This window comes from Leptodactylus fuscus, chromosome 11, assembly GCF_031893055.1.
Source record: "Leptodactylus fuscus isolate aLepFus1 chromosome 11, aLepFus1.hap2, whole genome shotgun sequence".
Lineage (NCBI taxonomy): Eukaryota > Metazoa > Chordata > Amphibia > Anura > Leptodactylidae > Leptodactylus > Leptodactylus fuscus.
This window is the reverse complement of record NC_134275.1, coordinates 86,289,710-86,303,537: the sequence shown is the minus strand read 5'-3', so window position 1 is coordinate 86,303,537 and position 13,828 is coordinate 86,289,710. Positions and strand designations below refer to the sequence as shown.

The 13,828-nt window shown below is 40.7% G+C and overlaps 1 protein-coding gene across 1 annotated transcript in view; it reads right to left on the bottom strand.

Moving 5' to 3' along the window:
* Positions 1-2,023: 2,023 nt before the first annotated feature.
* TGFB1 (transforming growth factor beta 1) overlaps positions 2,024-13,828 on the bottom strand; it is a 32,345-nt gene continuing 20,540 nt past the window's right edge. Inside the window, exons 2-7 of the mRNA XM_075260401.1 lie at positions 13,569-13,759; positions 9,113-9,230; positions 8,746-8,823; positions 4,516-4,666; positions 4,113-4,266; positions 2,024-3,990 (exon numbers count right to left, since the gene is read on the bottom strand). Of these exons, the coding sequence (XP_075116502.1) occupies positions 3,832-3,990; positions 4,113-4,266; positions 4,516-4,666; positions 8,746-8,823; positions 9,113-9,230; positions 13,569-13,759 (851 nt within the window). The 3' untranslated portion in view covers positions 2,024-3,831. The remainder of the gene's footprint in view (positions 3,991-4,112; positions 4,267-4,515; positions 4,667-8,745; positions 8,824-9,112; positions 9,231-13,568; positions 13,760-13,828) is intronic.

Here is a 13,828-nt window from a genome sequence, read left to right as displayed (position 1 = left end):
TACTATCACTCCCATTAGTCTCTACTATCACACCCATCAGTCTCTACTATCACTCCCATCAGTCTCTACTATCACTCCCATCAGTCTCTACTATCACACCCATCAGTCTCTAACAGACCCTTCTGCTGTCTCCTATGCGATCCCACAGGGCGCTCTGGGAGGTTTTACTGTCTCACTTAGCCTTTCTTCAGAACTGGAAATCCCAAAATTTGGTGACACCTCACCTCACCCGTGTCATCGCTTAGTCACACTGGATCTGGGACTTTCAGGATGACGAAGACGCCACTGGCAGGAAGTGAAGGATTATACCAAGCACAGAGTCTACCTAGTCCGGTATCTCCGGCCCCATCACTGAAAATGTAGGGTGATTCCACCGGGGTCATAGGTCATAGGTAAGGGTCTGAGCGGTCAGCAGGAGAGATTGGGCTTGGACACCACACTGCAGACAGGGCCGCTCTTCTCTACAGTCACCTTATTGTGATGAGCTGCAGTACCAGATACAGCCACAGGTACAGAGTGGCGCTGTGTTAAGTACAACAAACTAGAGGCTGTTTCTTCACCCCTTTGTTCTGCTGACTGCGGGATTAGAAGGAAATGTCATGGATGTCAATACGCCAAGGACAAAGGAACCTCCCAGACGGATTTCGTTTCCAAGTACCTCTTTATTTATTTATGAACTTTTTGAGCTTTTTCTTTAAATAAGAAAGACAAACTTTATAAAACACAATAAAAAACAGACGACGACTCAGCATAGAAACGATTTTGCCTTCTTATCCTTTCGCAGACTTCTAGCGGCGGGGTTACATGACCCCCCGAGATGCATCGACCTCGAGACGTGAACTCTTATATTTCGTGCACTTTTCCCTGAGTAGACTCCTTTGTCATCTCCATTTATTCCATCTATGCCGGTAACACGAAAAAGCTGCCTAGTGCTGGGCTGCAATACCAGACACAGCCAGGGGACAAGAATGGCGCTGTTTTTGGAAACCAAATAGACCCTTTCTTCTAAACTCCTTCAACCCCTTGAATTTTAGCTCATTTGTCGATGTAAATGATACGCGGTCATTGAGTCCCACAAGGAGACATCTCTACGAGAACAGCTTTGTGTCATCTCCCAAGGACGTGAAACTTAAAGGGATTGTCCAAGAGTATTTTTGATGACCTAGAGTCCGTTTCCGGCCCTGTATGTTGTGCAGTTGCTGCAGCCGTCGGTGTTGGGTTCCCACCGATGTGGTTTTAATGACGTAACCTAAGGATAGGCCATCAATATCTGCTCTTGGACATCCCCTTTAAAGGGCACCTGTCTGGTCTGCAGGTAGAAAGTTACAGAGCTAAGACATTGTTGGGAAACACTCAGTATAACATGTCATGTCCTGCCCTCCCTGGGCCTAGGACTACAGTGCATGGTCTTATTAGCCATTGGCATCTTGTATAAGTGTACAGAGCTAGCTGTTAGTCAGTGACTAGGACCGCCCACTGGACTCCTAAGCCTGGAAAAACGTTACTTATTACTAGGGATGATCAAACCAGAGCATAACAAGCCGGGTTTGTTAACTATTTGCAAAAGTTCTTCTGAATTTTTTGTGGTTCAACACCTACAAACCAGTATTAAACTGTGGGGTATAATAAGTGGAGGCCCAGGAGAGATGAGTACTTGTAACAGTCTTACTCACCTCTCCTGGGCTCCATTGTGGTATCCAGTGCAGGTCCCTGTTTTCTTCAGGCCTATACCAGCCTCTAGGATGACATCATTGTCTGCAGGAAACTTGTGATTGGGTCTCAACATTGCAGTGGGACACGCTGACGTCACGGCGCTTGGCTTGGCCCAAATAACTGCTGAGGCCCAATCATAGTCTTGTCATTCAGGAGGCTGGAATAGACCTGAAGAAGACCGGGCCCTGCACTGGATACCACAACGGAGCCCAGGAGAGGTGAGTAAGACTGTTACAAGTACTCACCTCTCCTGGGCCTCACTTATTATGCCGCAGACTATAATAGTAGAATTTCCTATTTGGACCAAAATAAAACCTCCCAAATATTCTTGACGCAACTCTTGCAAGGTTCGCCCCACACTGCTCGCTATCCGTAACATTTTTCCACGATATTATGTATGGATGTGCTCGGCTCCTCCTCCTTGATGACATGCCGCCCCCACATAGGACTGTATGTTCAATGTGACAGGTTCCTTGTCTACTTTGTGTCTTCCAGATGGAGGATGAAGTCATTGGTGGACCACGTTGCAGGGCGGTGCGTGCCCATTTTAAGCTCTGCCCTCTAACCACATAGTCTGACATATCTGACACAATAGATGAAGGTGTCTACAGACAATCCCCCGACTACCATCAGCGTTGCGCTGCATTCCATCTACAGGTTTTTGACAATGTCAATGGGCCCATGCTGTGTTCTTTGTCAGGAAGTCCGCTGGTGTTTCCAGCTCAGGAAATCTCTGGATATTTGTGAACATGATCAGCTGCTCAGTTACATAAGACATCGACGCGTTTCGGGTGAATTGATCCTCCATACATACTGAAGGCCAGAGCCGTAACCAAAAGTGACCTGGCCCGGAACTATAACAGGGAGTCCCGGCAGTCATCTGCTATTTGTAACGCAGGAGTCTTTACATCGGTCTACCAAGGTGGCCTTCGAGGCTTGAAGGAGCGTCTCACGCTATAAGACACAACTGTCCAGTCAGTTCTTAGAAGAGGTATTAGGGGTTAACCGTTCAGGATCTCATCTATATGTCTCATTGGAAAGAGAGTCTCACCGTGGAGGACCAAGCATGTCCATGTGTCATACTTCATATTACCTGTGGTGGCGCCGCATGGAAAGTTAACTAGAGAAGAAGCTCATTTGGACGATCTCTTGTGACCAACTGATTGGCAGGAGACCTTTCTAACCAGACGGGACGGGCTAATGTGAAATCTCAGCACCTCCAAACAAGAGGAGCCCAGTGCTGGTGCAATGCCAAGGCCGCCATGAATGGTGTAACAACTGGACCCAAGTTATCAAATTACTGCAAGTGACGAGGCCGACATTGGGGTGACTTAACCCAACTTCAGAGAAGAGGAACCAAAAGTTTTTTTCAGGTTGAGCAGTTATGAAATCTCTACTTATGGTAACCGAGCAAGAAGACCCAGATCTGCTCCTCTAGCCAGCTTACGTTCTTCTCTATCCCAGGCATGAAGTCTTGTACACTGTCCAAGGCAGGACTTACTGTACCTGTAGAACTCTATATACACAACAGCATCAAATATGGCATTATTGCATGTAAAACATGTGTACATATATAGGTAGGAGTAGGGGCATCTAGTGAGAACTACTGGGGTGGCAGCATTGACGATGTTCATTGGCAGTTGACTTGTTTCCAGATGCTACACAATGGGGAAGAAGCTTATAAGATACTAATATTATTGTGTTGGGTTCATATAGATCAAAGTTGGGATTCCATGTGGCCCGTATATTGTGTTGAATGTGCAACCATATTGACTTTAGGGTTGGTACCACATGATGGACATGAGGAACTGTTCTCCAAGCGTGGCAGGTCCAGTTTTTACTGAGCTTTCAGCAGACAGTTCATTGTTCCCTCTCATGTATGGGATGATGGTGGACCATCACTGAAGTACTGGAGCCATTGATATGGAGCTCTATGTGTGAAAAGAGTCTTTGTTGATCTTTGACCTCCAAGAGGAACCTTCCTGTTGACCTCAAGCCTCAGACTTCAGGTTCATATAAAGAGGGGGTGAAGGGTGAGAACAAGAATTGACCACAGTATGTTGTAGGATAGTCCAGTACCATGTTGTTTCCTTAACCCATGACCTCCAGTGTTAAGTCTCAGCTGCACTGACAGGACCGTACCACCATGTTTGACAGTTTCTCCACCTTTGGTGTTCGTCCAACGTAGTAGATAATAGGGAGGGGATCCAGGACATCTGGCACACAGCATGGGGAGATGGAAGCCCCGGGGTTGTTCTGGTTATAGAGGGACAAGACCTGAAACGTTCAAAGAGTCAGTGTCAATATACGGTATAATGTTGTTGTATGTGCTCCATATGTCCATACCCGTATCTCACATACACCTGGTAAATAATAGCCCCCCATGTCCTAATACTTACCCTGCTGTACTGTTTGTCCATACTCCAGATAAAGGGGCAGTTCCCCAGACAATAATTGGCTTCGTAGCCTTTAGGTTCATGAATCCACTTCCACCCCAGGTCCTTACGGAAGTTAATGTAGAGCGGTTTTACGCAGCAGTTTTTTCCAGTATTCCTGGAAATGAAATATACAAGTGACATGAGGAACGTCTTCACCTTACAAGTCTATGGGAGTCGCAGACTTAGAGCAATTGATCCGAGCTTACAAGGCCACATCTCCTATCAGAACAAGGGGAAAGATGGAGGCCACAGAGGGGAGACCCCACCGAGCAGATATTTATGGCATATCCGGAGGAGCTATCATAGATTTCTATGGGGGGAAAAGCCCTTAAAGATTTACAAACATTGCACATAATATACTAACGTGCGGCAGTATTCCTCGTCCACCCCTCGCTTCCTGCGGCTGCTGTGACCTTCCTCAATACGACCCTTTGGGGTGTATGTAATCAGTAGAAAAGGGGTATATCTCGCATCCTTACTGAGAGTCTGCATGTCCCCCCGCGTGCTGGAGAAACCTGGAGTAAAGCAAGATATGTCACATTGAGGAGTAGAAGAAGCAGTTATCTATCTATCTATCTATCTATCTATCTACCTATCTATCTCCTATCTATCTATCTATCTATCTATCTATCTATCTATCTCCTATCTATCTATCTATCTATCTATCTATCTATCTATATATCTATCTATCTATATCTATCTCCTATCTATCTATCTATCTATCTATCTATCTCCTATCTATCTATCTATCTATCTATCTATCTATCTATCTCCTATCTATCTATCTATCTATCTATCTATCTATCTATCTATCTCCTATCTATCTAACTATCTATCTATCTATCTATCTATCTCCTATCTATCTATCTATCTATCTATCTATCTATCTCCTATCTATCTAACTATCTATCTATCTATCTCCTATCTATCTATCTATCTATCTATCTATCTATCTATCTATCTATCTATCTATATCTATCTCCTATCTATCTATCTATCTATCTATCTATCTATCTATCTCCTATCTATCTATCTATCTATCTCCTATCTATCTATCTATCTATCTATCTATCTCCTATCTATCTATCTATCTATCTATCTATCTATCATCTATCTATCTATCTATCTATCTATCTATCATCTATCTATCTATCTATCTATCTATCTATCTCCCATCTATCTATCTATCTATCTATCTATCTCCTATCTATCTATCTATCTATCTATCTATCTATCTCCTATCTATCTATCTATCTATCTATCTATCTATCTATCTCCTATCTATCTATCTATCTATCTATCTCCTATCTATCTATCTATCTATCTATCTATCTATCTATCTCCTATCTATCTATCTATCTATCTATCTATCTATCTATCTCCTATCTATCTATCTATCTATCTATCTATCTATCTATCTCCTATCTATCTATCTATCTATCTATCTCCTATCTATCTATCTATCTATCTATCTATCTATCTATCTATCTCCTATCTATCTATCTATCTATCTATCTATCTATCTATCTCCTATCTATCTATCTATCTATCTATCTATCTCCTATCTATCTATCTATCTATCTATCTATCTATCTATCTATCTCCTATCTATCTATCTATCTATCTATCTATCTATCTATCTCCTATCTATCTATCTATCTATCTATCTATCTATCTATCTATCTCCTATCTATCTATCTATCTATCTATCTATCTATCTATCTCCTATCTATCTATCTATCTATCTATCTATCTATCTATCTCCTATCTATCTATCATCTATCTATTTATCTATCTATCTATCTATCTATCTATCTATCTATCTATCTCCTATCTATCTTCTATCTATCTATCTATCTATCTCCTATCTATCTATCTATCTATCTATCTATCTATCTCCTATCTATCTATCTATCTATCTATCTATCTCCTATCTATCTATCTATCTATCTATCTATCTATCTATCTATCTCCTATCTATCTATCTATCTATCTATCTATCTATCTATCTCCTATCTATCTTCTATCTATCTATCTATCTATCTATCTATCTATCTCCTATCTATCTATCTATCTATCTCCTATCTATCTATCTATCTATCTATCTCCTATCTATCTATCTATCTATCTATCTATCTATCTATCTCCTATCTATCTATCTATCTATCTCCTATCTATCTATCTATCTATCTATCTCCTATCTATCTATCTATCTATCTATCTATCTATCTATCTATCTCCTATCTATCTATCTATCTATCTATCTATCTATCTATCTATCTCCTATCTATCTATCATCTATCTATTTATCTATCTATCTATCTATCTATCTATCTATCTATCTATCTATCTATCTCCTATCTATCTTCTATCTATCTATCTATCTCCTATCTATCTATCTATCTATCTATCTATCTATCTATCTCCTATCTATCTATCTATCTATCTATCTCCTATCTATCTATCTATCTATCTATCTATCTATCTATCTATCTCCTATCTATCTATCTATCTATCTATCTATCTATCTATCTCCTATCTATCTTCTATCTATCTATCTATCTATCTATCTATCTATCTATCTATCTATCTCCTATCTATCTATCTATCTATCTATCTATCTATCTATCTCCTATCTATCTATCTATCTATCTCCTATCTATCTATCTATCTATCTATCTATCTCCTATCTATCTATCTATCTATCTATCTATCTCCTATCTATCTATCTATCTATCTCCTATCTATCTATCTCCTATCTATCTATCTATCTATCTATCTATCTATCTATCTATCTATCATCTATCTATCTATCTATCTATCTATCTATCTAATCTATCTCCTATCTATCTATCTATCTATCTATCTCCTATCTATCTATCTATCTATCTATCTATCTATCTATCTATCTCCTATCTATCTATCTATCTATCTATCTATCTATCTATCTATCTCCTATCTATCTATCTATCTATCTCCTATCTATCTATCTATCTATCTATCTATCTATCTATCTATCTATCTCCTATCTATCTATCTATCTATCTCCTATCTATCTATCTATCTATCTATCTCCTATCTATCTATCTATCATCTATCTATCTATTTATCTATCTATCTATCTATCTATCTATCTATCTATCTATCTCCTATCTATCTTCTATCTATCTATCTATCTATCTCCTATCTATCTATCTATCTATCTATCTATCTATCTATCTCCTATCTATCTATCTATCTATCTATCTATCTATCTATCTATCTCCTATCTATCTATCTATCTATCTATCTATCTATCTATCTCCTATCTATCTTCTATCTATCTATCTATCTATCTATCTATCTATCTATCTATCTATCTCCTATCTATCTATCTATCTATCTATCTATCTATCTATCTCCTATCTATCTATCTATCTATCTATCTCCTATCTATCTATCTATCTATCTATCTATCTATCTCCTATCTATCTATCTATCTATCTATCTATCTATCTATCTATCTCCTATCTATCTATCTATCTATCTATCTATCTCCTATCTATCTATCTATCTCCTATCTATCTATCTCATATCTATCTATCTATCTATCTATCTATCTATCTATCTATCTCCTATCTATCTATCTATCTATCTATCTATCTATCTATCTCCTATCTATCTATCTATCTATCTCCTATCTATCTATCTATCTATCTATCTATCTCCTATCTATCTATCTATCTATCTATCTCCTATCTATCTATCTATCTATCTATCTATCTCCTATCTATCTATCTATCTATCTATCTATCTCCTATCTATCTATCTATCTATCTATCTATCTATCTATCTATCTATCTCCTATCTATCTATCTATCTATCTATCTATCTATCTATCTCCTATCTATCTATCTATCTATCTATCTATCTATCTATCTCCTATCTATCTATCTATCTCCTATCTATCTATCTATCTATCTATCTATCTATCTATCTCCTATCTATCTATCTATCTATCTATCTATCTATCTATCTCCTATCTATCTATCTATCTATCTATCTATCTATCTATCTATCTCCTATCTATCTATCTATCTATCTATCTATCTATCTATCTATCTCCTATCTATCTATCTATCTATCTATCTATCTATCTATCTATCTATCTCCTATCTATCTATCTATCTATCTATCTATCTGTCTGTCTGTCTGTCTGTCTGTCTGTCTGTCTGTCTGTCTGTCTATCTATCTATCTATCTATCTCCTATCTATCTATCTATCTATCTATCTATCTATCTATCTATCTCCTATCTATCTATCTATCTATCTATCTATCTATCTATCTATCTCCTATCTATCTATCTATCTATCTATCTATCTATCTATCTCCTATCTATCTATCTATCTATCTATCTATCTATCTATCTATCTATCTATCGATCTCCTATCTATCTATCTCCTATCTATCTATCTATCTATCTATCTATCTATCTATCTCCTATCTATCTATCTATCTATCTATCTATCTATCTATCTATCTATCTATCTATCTTTCTATCTCACATCTTTCCTGGAATTATTTCCCTCCATTATATTTCCGTCCTGTACTTACCCCCTATTTGCACCTGTATTTCGGGTTTGGCGCTGGTACATGAGCAGGGCTCTTTTAATGTGAAGTTCTCGTACACAACTGTAAAGAGAAGAAGAAGAAGAGTCGCGGACGTCAGACATTGACTCTGTAATGGACAGATGAGGATTTGGTGTAAGACATGTCTCTACTCCGTTGTGATATTCATGGCCTTGTATTTAGAGGTACAAGGGGAGTGGAGGGACGAGGGGCAACCAATAGCCCAATCCCAACCCATCCCACCTGGACCAATAGATTGGACATTTAGGGAGTTTTATCCCCTCTCGATAGTAATAATGGGCCACAATGACACGTTGTATAAAGCGATATTGTTGTGGTCGCCATCTCTCACCTTGCCGCTTCAGCCACCATTTCACCGTCTCAGTGACATCGAATGACAGCCACTCCGACGACCGTCCTGGGAACACAAAGCGGCTGTCCAGGTACCGGACGGATGTGTTACTTTCCACCTGTGTGTGAACATGAAACATCTCAATATCATTGCAAATGTTTCTTCTGAATGCACAAACATATTACATAACATATTTATTAAGCTAAAGGACTATAATATGGATTCACTACATAAGATTATTGGGGGTCCAACACCTGGCACCCCAATGATCAGCTCTTTGAAGAGACGGCAGAATTTGGATGAGTGTTGCAGCCTCTTCTCTGCTTGCCAAGTCCATTGTCTAGTGGCTGTGCTTGATGTCATCGCTCAGCCCCATTCTCTATAGTGGGACTGAACTGCAAACAGATCATGTGACCAATGGATGTGATGTCACATGACCTGTATCTGATCAGATACGCTAGTTGGTTAGCTAGTAATAAAGCAGGATCAGGCTGCTCCCTCTGCCCACTGGGATGACTTGCACACTTGGTCGAGCATAGATGTGTATCATGTACGAGATGGTCCAAGGCATAGCTGGTGGCTATAAACAAGGCCACCGTAACACTACAGCTATAAGCGTCTGCATGGAGTTGTATTCATTGTAACTCCAATCTCTTCTTATAGTCCCGCTTACTCTGCGTCACGAGCTGTGTATGTTTACGTTGCCTCGCAACCAACTAACATCCTAAGTGACTGTCAGTCCATTACATGTACATTAGTGGTCAGCGGCTACCAGCAGGGCATGCACATCAGCTATCTCTCCTGACTCCCCCATACACATGGATTCTCATGTTCTGAGATCCGTATCCCTCATACATATACACATTATGGTTGTTGAGGCCATCCAAAATTAGTATAGATATAATGTGTATGGTCTGCTATACAATACACCGTCTCCATGAGTCCTGCTATACAATAAACCATCTCTGTGAGGCCTACTGTACAATACACCATGTCCATGAGGCCTGCTATACAATAAACCATCTCCATGAGGCCTGCTATACAATACACCGTCTCCATGAGTCCTGCTATACAATAAACCATCTCCATGAATCCTGCTATACAATAAACCATCTCCATGAGGCCTGCTCTACAATAGACCATGTCCATGAGTCCTGCTATACAATACACCATCTCCATGAGGCCTGCTATACAATAGACCATCTCCATGAGTCCTGCTATACAATAGACCATGTCCATGAGTCCTGCTATACAATACACCATCTCCATGAGGCCTGCTATACAATATACCCTCTCTATGAGCCCTGCTATACAATAGACCATGTCCATGAGCCCTACTATACAATAGACCATCTCCATGAGGTTTGCTATACTATAGACCATCTCCATGAGTCCTGCTATACAATACACCATGTCCATGAGCCCTGCTATACAATAGACCATCTCCATGAGGCCTGCTATACAATACACCATCTCCATGAGCCCTGCTATACAATACACCATGTCCATGAGCCCTACTATACTATAGACCATCTCCATGAGTCCTGCTATACAATAGACCATCTCCATGAGGCCTGCTATACAATACACCATCTCCATGAGCCCTGCTATACAATACACCATGTCCATGAGCCCTACTATACAATAGACCATCTCCATGAGGCCTGCTATACAATATACCCTCTCCATGAGGCCTGCTATACAATAGACCATCTCCTTGAGACCTGCTCTACAATATACCCTCTCCATGAGGCCTGCTATACAATATACCCTCTCCATGAGGCCTGCTATACAATAGACCATCTCCATAAGGCCTGCTATATAATACACCATCTCCATGAGGCCTGCTATACAATAGACCATCTCCATAAGGCCTGCTCTACAATATACCATCTCCATGAGGCCTGCTATACTATAGACCATCCTCATGAGTCCTGCTATACAATAGACCATCTCCATGAGTCCTGTTATACAATTGACCATCTCCATGAGGCCTGCTATAAAATTGACTCTCTCTGTGAGGTCTGCTATACAATACACCATCTCCATGAGCCCTACTATACTATAGACCATCTCCATGAGTCCTGCTATACAATACACCATCTCCATGAGCCCTACTATACTATAGACCATCTCCATGAGTCCTGCTATACAATAGACCATCTCCATGAGGCCTGCTATACAATACACCATCTCCATGAGCCCTGCTATACAATACACCATGTCCATGAGCCCTACTATACTATAGACCATCTCCATGAGTCCTGCTATACAATAGACCATCTCCATGAGGCCTGCTATACAATACACCATCTCCATGAGCCCTGCTATACAATACACCATGTCCATGAGCCCTACTATACAATAGACCATCTCCATGAGGCCTGCTCTACAATATACCCTCTCCATGAGGCCTGCTATACAATAGACCATCTCCATGAGGCCTGCTCTACAATATACCCTCTCCATGAGGCCTGCTATACAATAGACCATCTCCATGAGGCCTGCTCTACAATATACCCTCTCCATGAGGCCTGCTATACAATACACCATGTCCATGAGCCCTACTATACTATAGACCATCTCCATGAGTCCTGCTATACAATAGACCATCTCCATGAGGCCTGCTATACAATACACCATCTCCATGAGCCCTGCTATACAATACACCATGTCCATGAGCCCTACTATACAATAGACCATCTCCATGAGGCCTGCTATACAATATACCCTCTCCATGAGGCCTGCTATACAATAGACCATCTCCATGAGGCCTGCTATACAATAGACCATCTCCATGAGACCTGCTCTACAATATACCCTCTCCATAAGGCCTGCTATATAATACACCATCTCCATGAGGCCTGCTATACAATAGACCATCTCCATAAGGCCTGCTATACAATATACCCTCTCCATGAGACCTGCTATACAATAGACCATCTCCATGAGTCCTGCTATACTATAGACCATCCTCATGAGTCCTGCTATACAATAGACCATCTCCATGAGTCCTGTTATACAATTGACCATCTCCATGAGGCCTGCTATAAAATTGACTCTCTCTGTGAGGTCTGCTATACAATACACCATCTCCATGAGCCCTACTATACTATAGACCATCTCCATGAGTCCTGCTATACAATACACCATCTCCATGAGGCCTTCTATACAATAGACTATCTCTGTGAGGCCTACTATACAATAGACCATGTCCATGAGACCTGCTATACAATACACCATCTCCATGAGACCTGCTATACAATAGACCATGTCCATGAGACCTACTATACAATAGACCATCTCCATGAGGCCTGCTATACAATACACCATCTCCATGAGACCTGCTATACAATAGACCATGTCCATGAGGCCTGCTATACAATAGACCATCTCCATGAGGCCTGCTATACAATACACCATCTCCATGAGACCTGCTATACATTAGACCATCTCCATGAGTCCTGTTATACAATAGACTATCTCTGTGAGGCCTACTGTACAATAGACCATGTCCATGAGACCTGCTATACAATAGACCATCTCCATGAGGCCTGCTATATAATACACCATCTCCATGAGACCTGCTATACAATAGACCATCTCCATGAGGCCTGCTATATAATACACCATCTCCATGAGGCCTGCTATACAATAGACCATCTCCATGAGTCCTGTTATACAATTGACCCTCTCCATGAGGCCTGCTATACAATACACTATCTCCATGAGGCCTGCTATACAATAGACCATCTCCATGAGTCCTGCTATACAATAGACCATCTCCATGAGGCCTGCTATACAATACACCATCTCCATGAGTCCTGCTATACAATAGACCATCTCCATGAGGCCTGCTATACAATACACTATCTCCATGGGTCCTGCTATACCATTGGCTGCATCTTTGTGACTCACAGACTTTTTAAGTCCTTTCCATTTGATAAATGAGATTTTTCACCTTTGTTCTCAGGACGGCAGAGGAACGTGGTAGAGCCTCCATGTTGTAGATGTTTAGGCAGCATGGGACTGGCCACCAGATTTCTAGAGGAAGCTCCGGTGGGTCCGGGCTGTGTCACAATAATAGTCCAGCATAAGTCACCCAGATCTGACGGATGCTATGGTATATTTCCTAGTGGTTGTTGGAGGGTTGACCCCCTGCATCATTATATCTGGTGGGCCCAAGGGTATACGGGGGAACCTCAGCAATTAGGTACAAGCCTGGTGGTATATACCTAGCCTCACAGTCTCGGCTGACATGGCTATTACATATGACTTACAAGGAAGTAAACTATTAACCCTTCTATTTCTGAAGGTATTCTCAGTTTCTAGCATATTTTCCACACTTGCCTAAAAGTTTTGCACAGTTTCGTACGCCTCTCATAGTGATTTTTGCAACTCTGGCACCATATTAATGAGTTTGGTGATAGTGCTGCCACCTCCGATCTTTCCTCACCCTGTACAGCTCCATCCTGATCTCTTTTTGGTGATCCTGATTATTGGTTTCTTTCCGATACATGCGCAGCTCCGCGTTGTGGAGAAGGTTTGGGCTTTCCACAATCTCCCGGGCAAGCGAAGCATTGAAAGTGAAGACATACTCATTGTTATTGCTGACTGGAGTTGCAGCGCCATTGTCATCGTTCTCATCTGAGCAGAGAAATGATAAATCCAGACATTAATATTGTAGAATATAATAATATAACATAGTACAATATA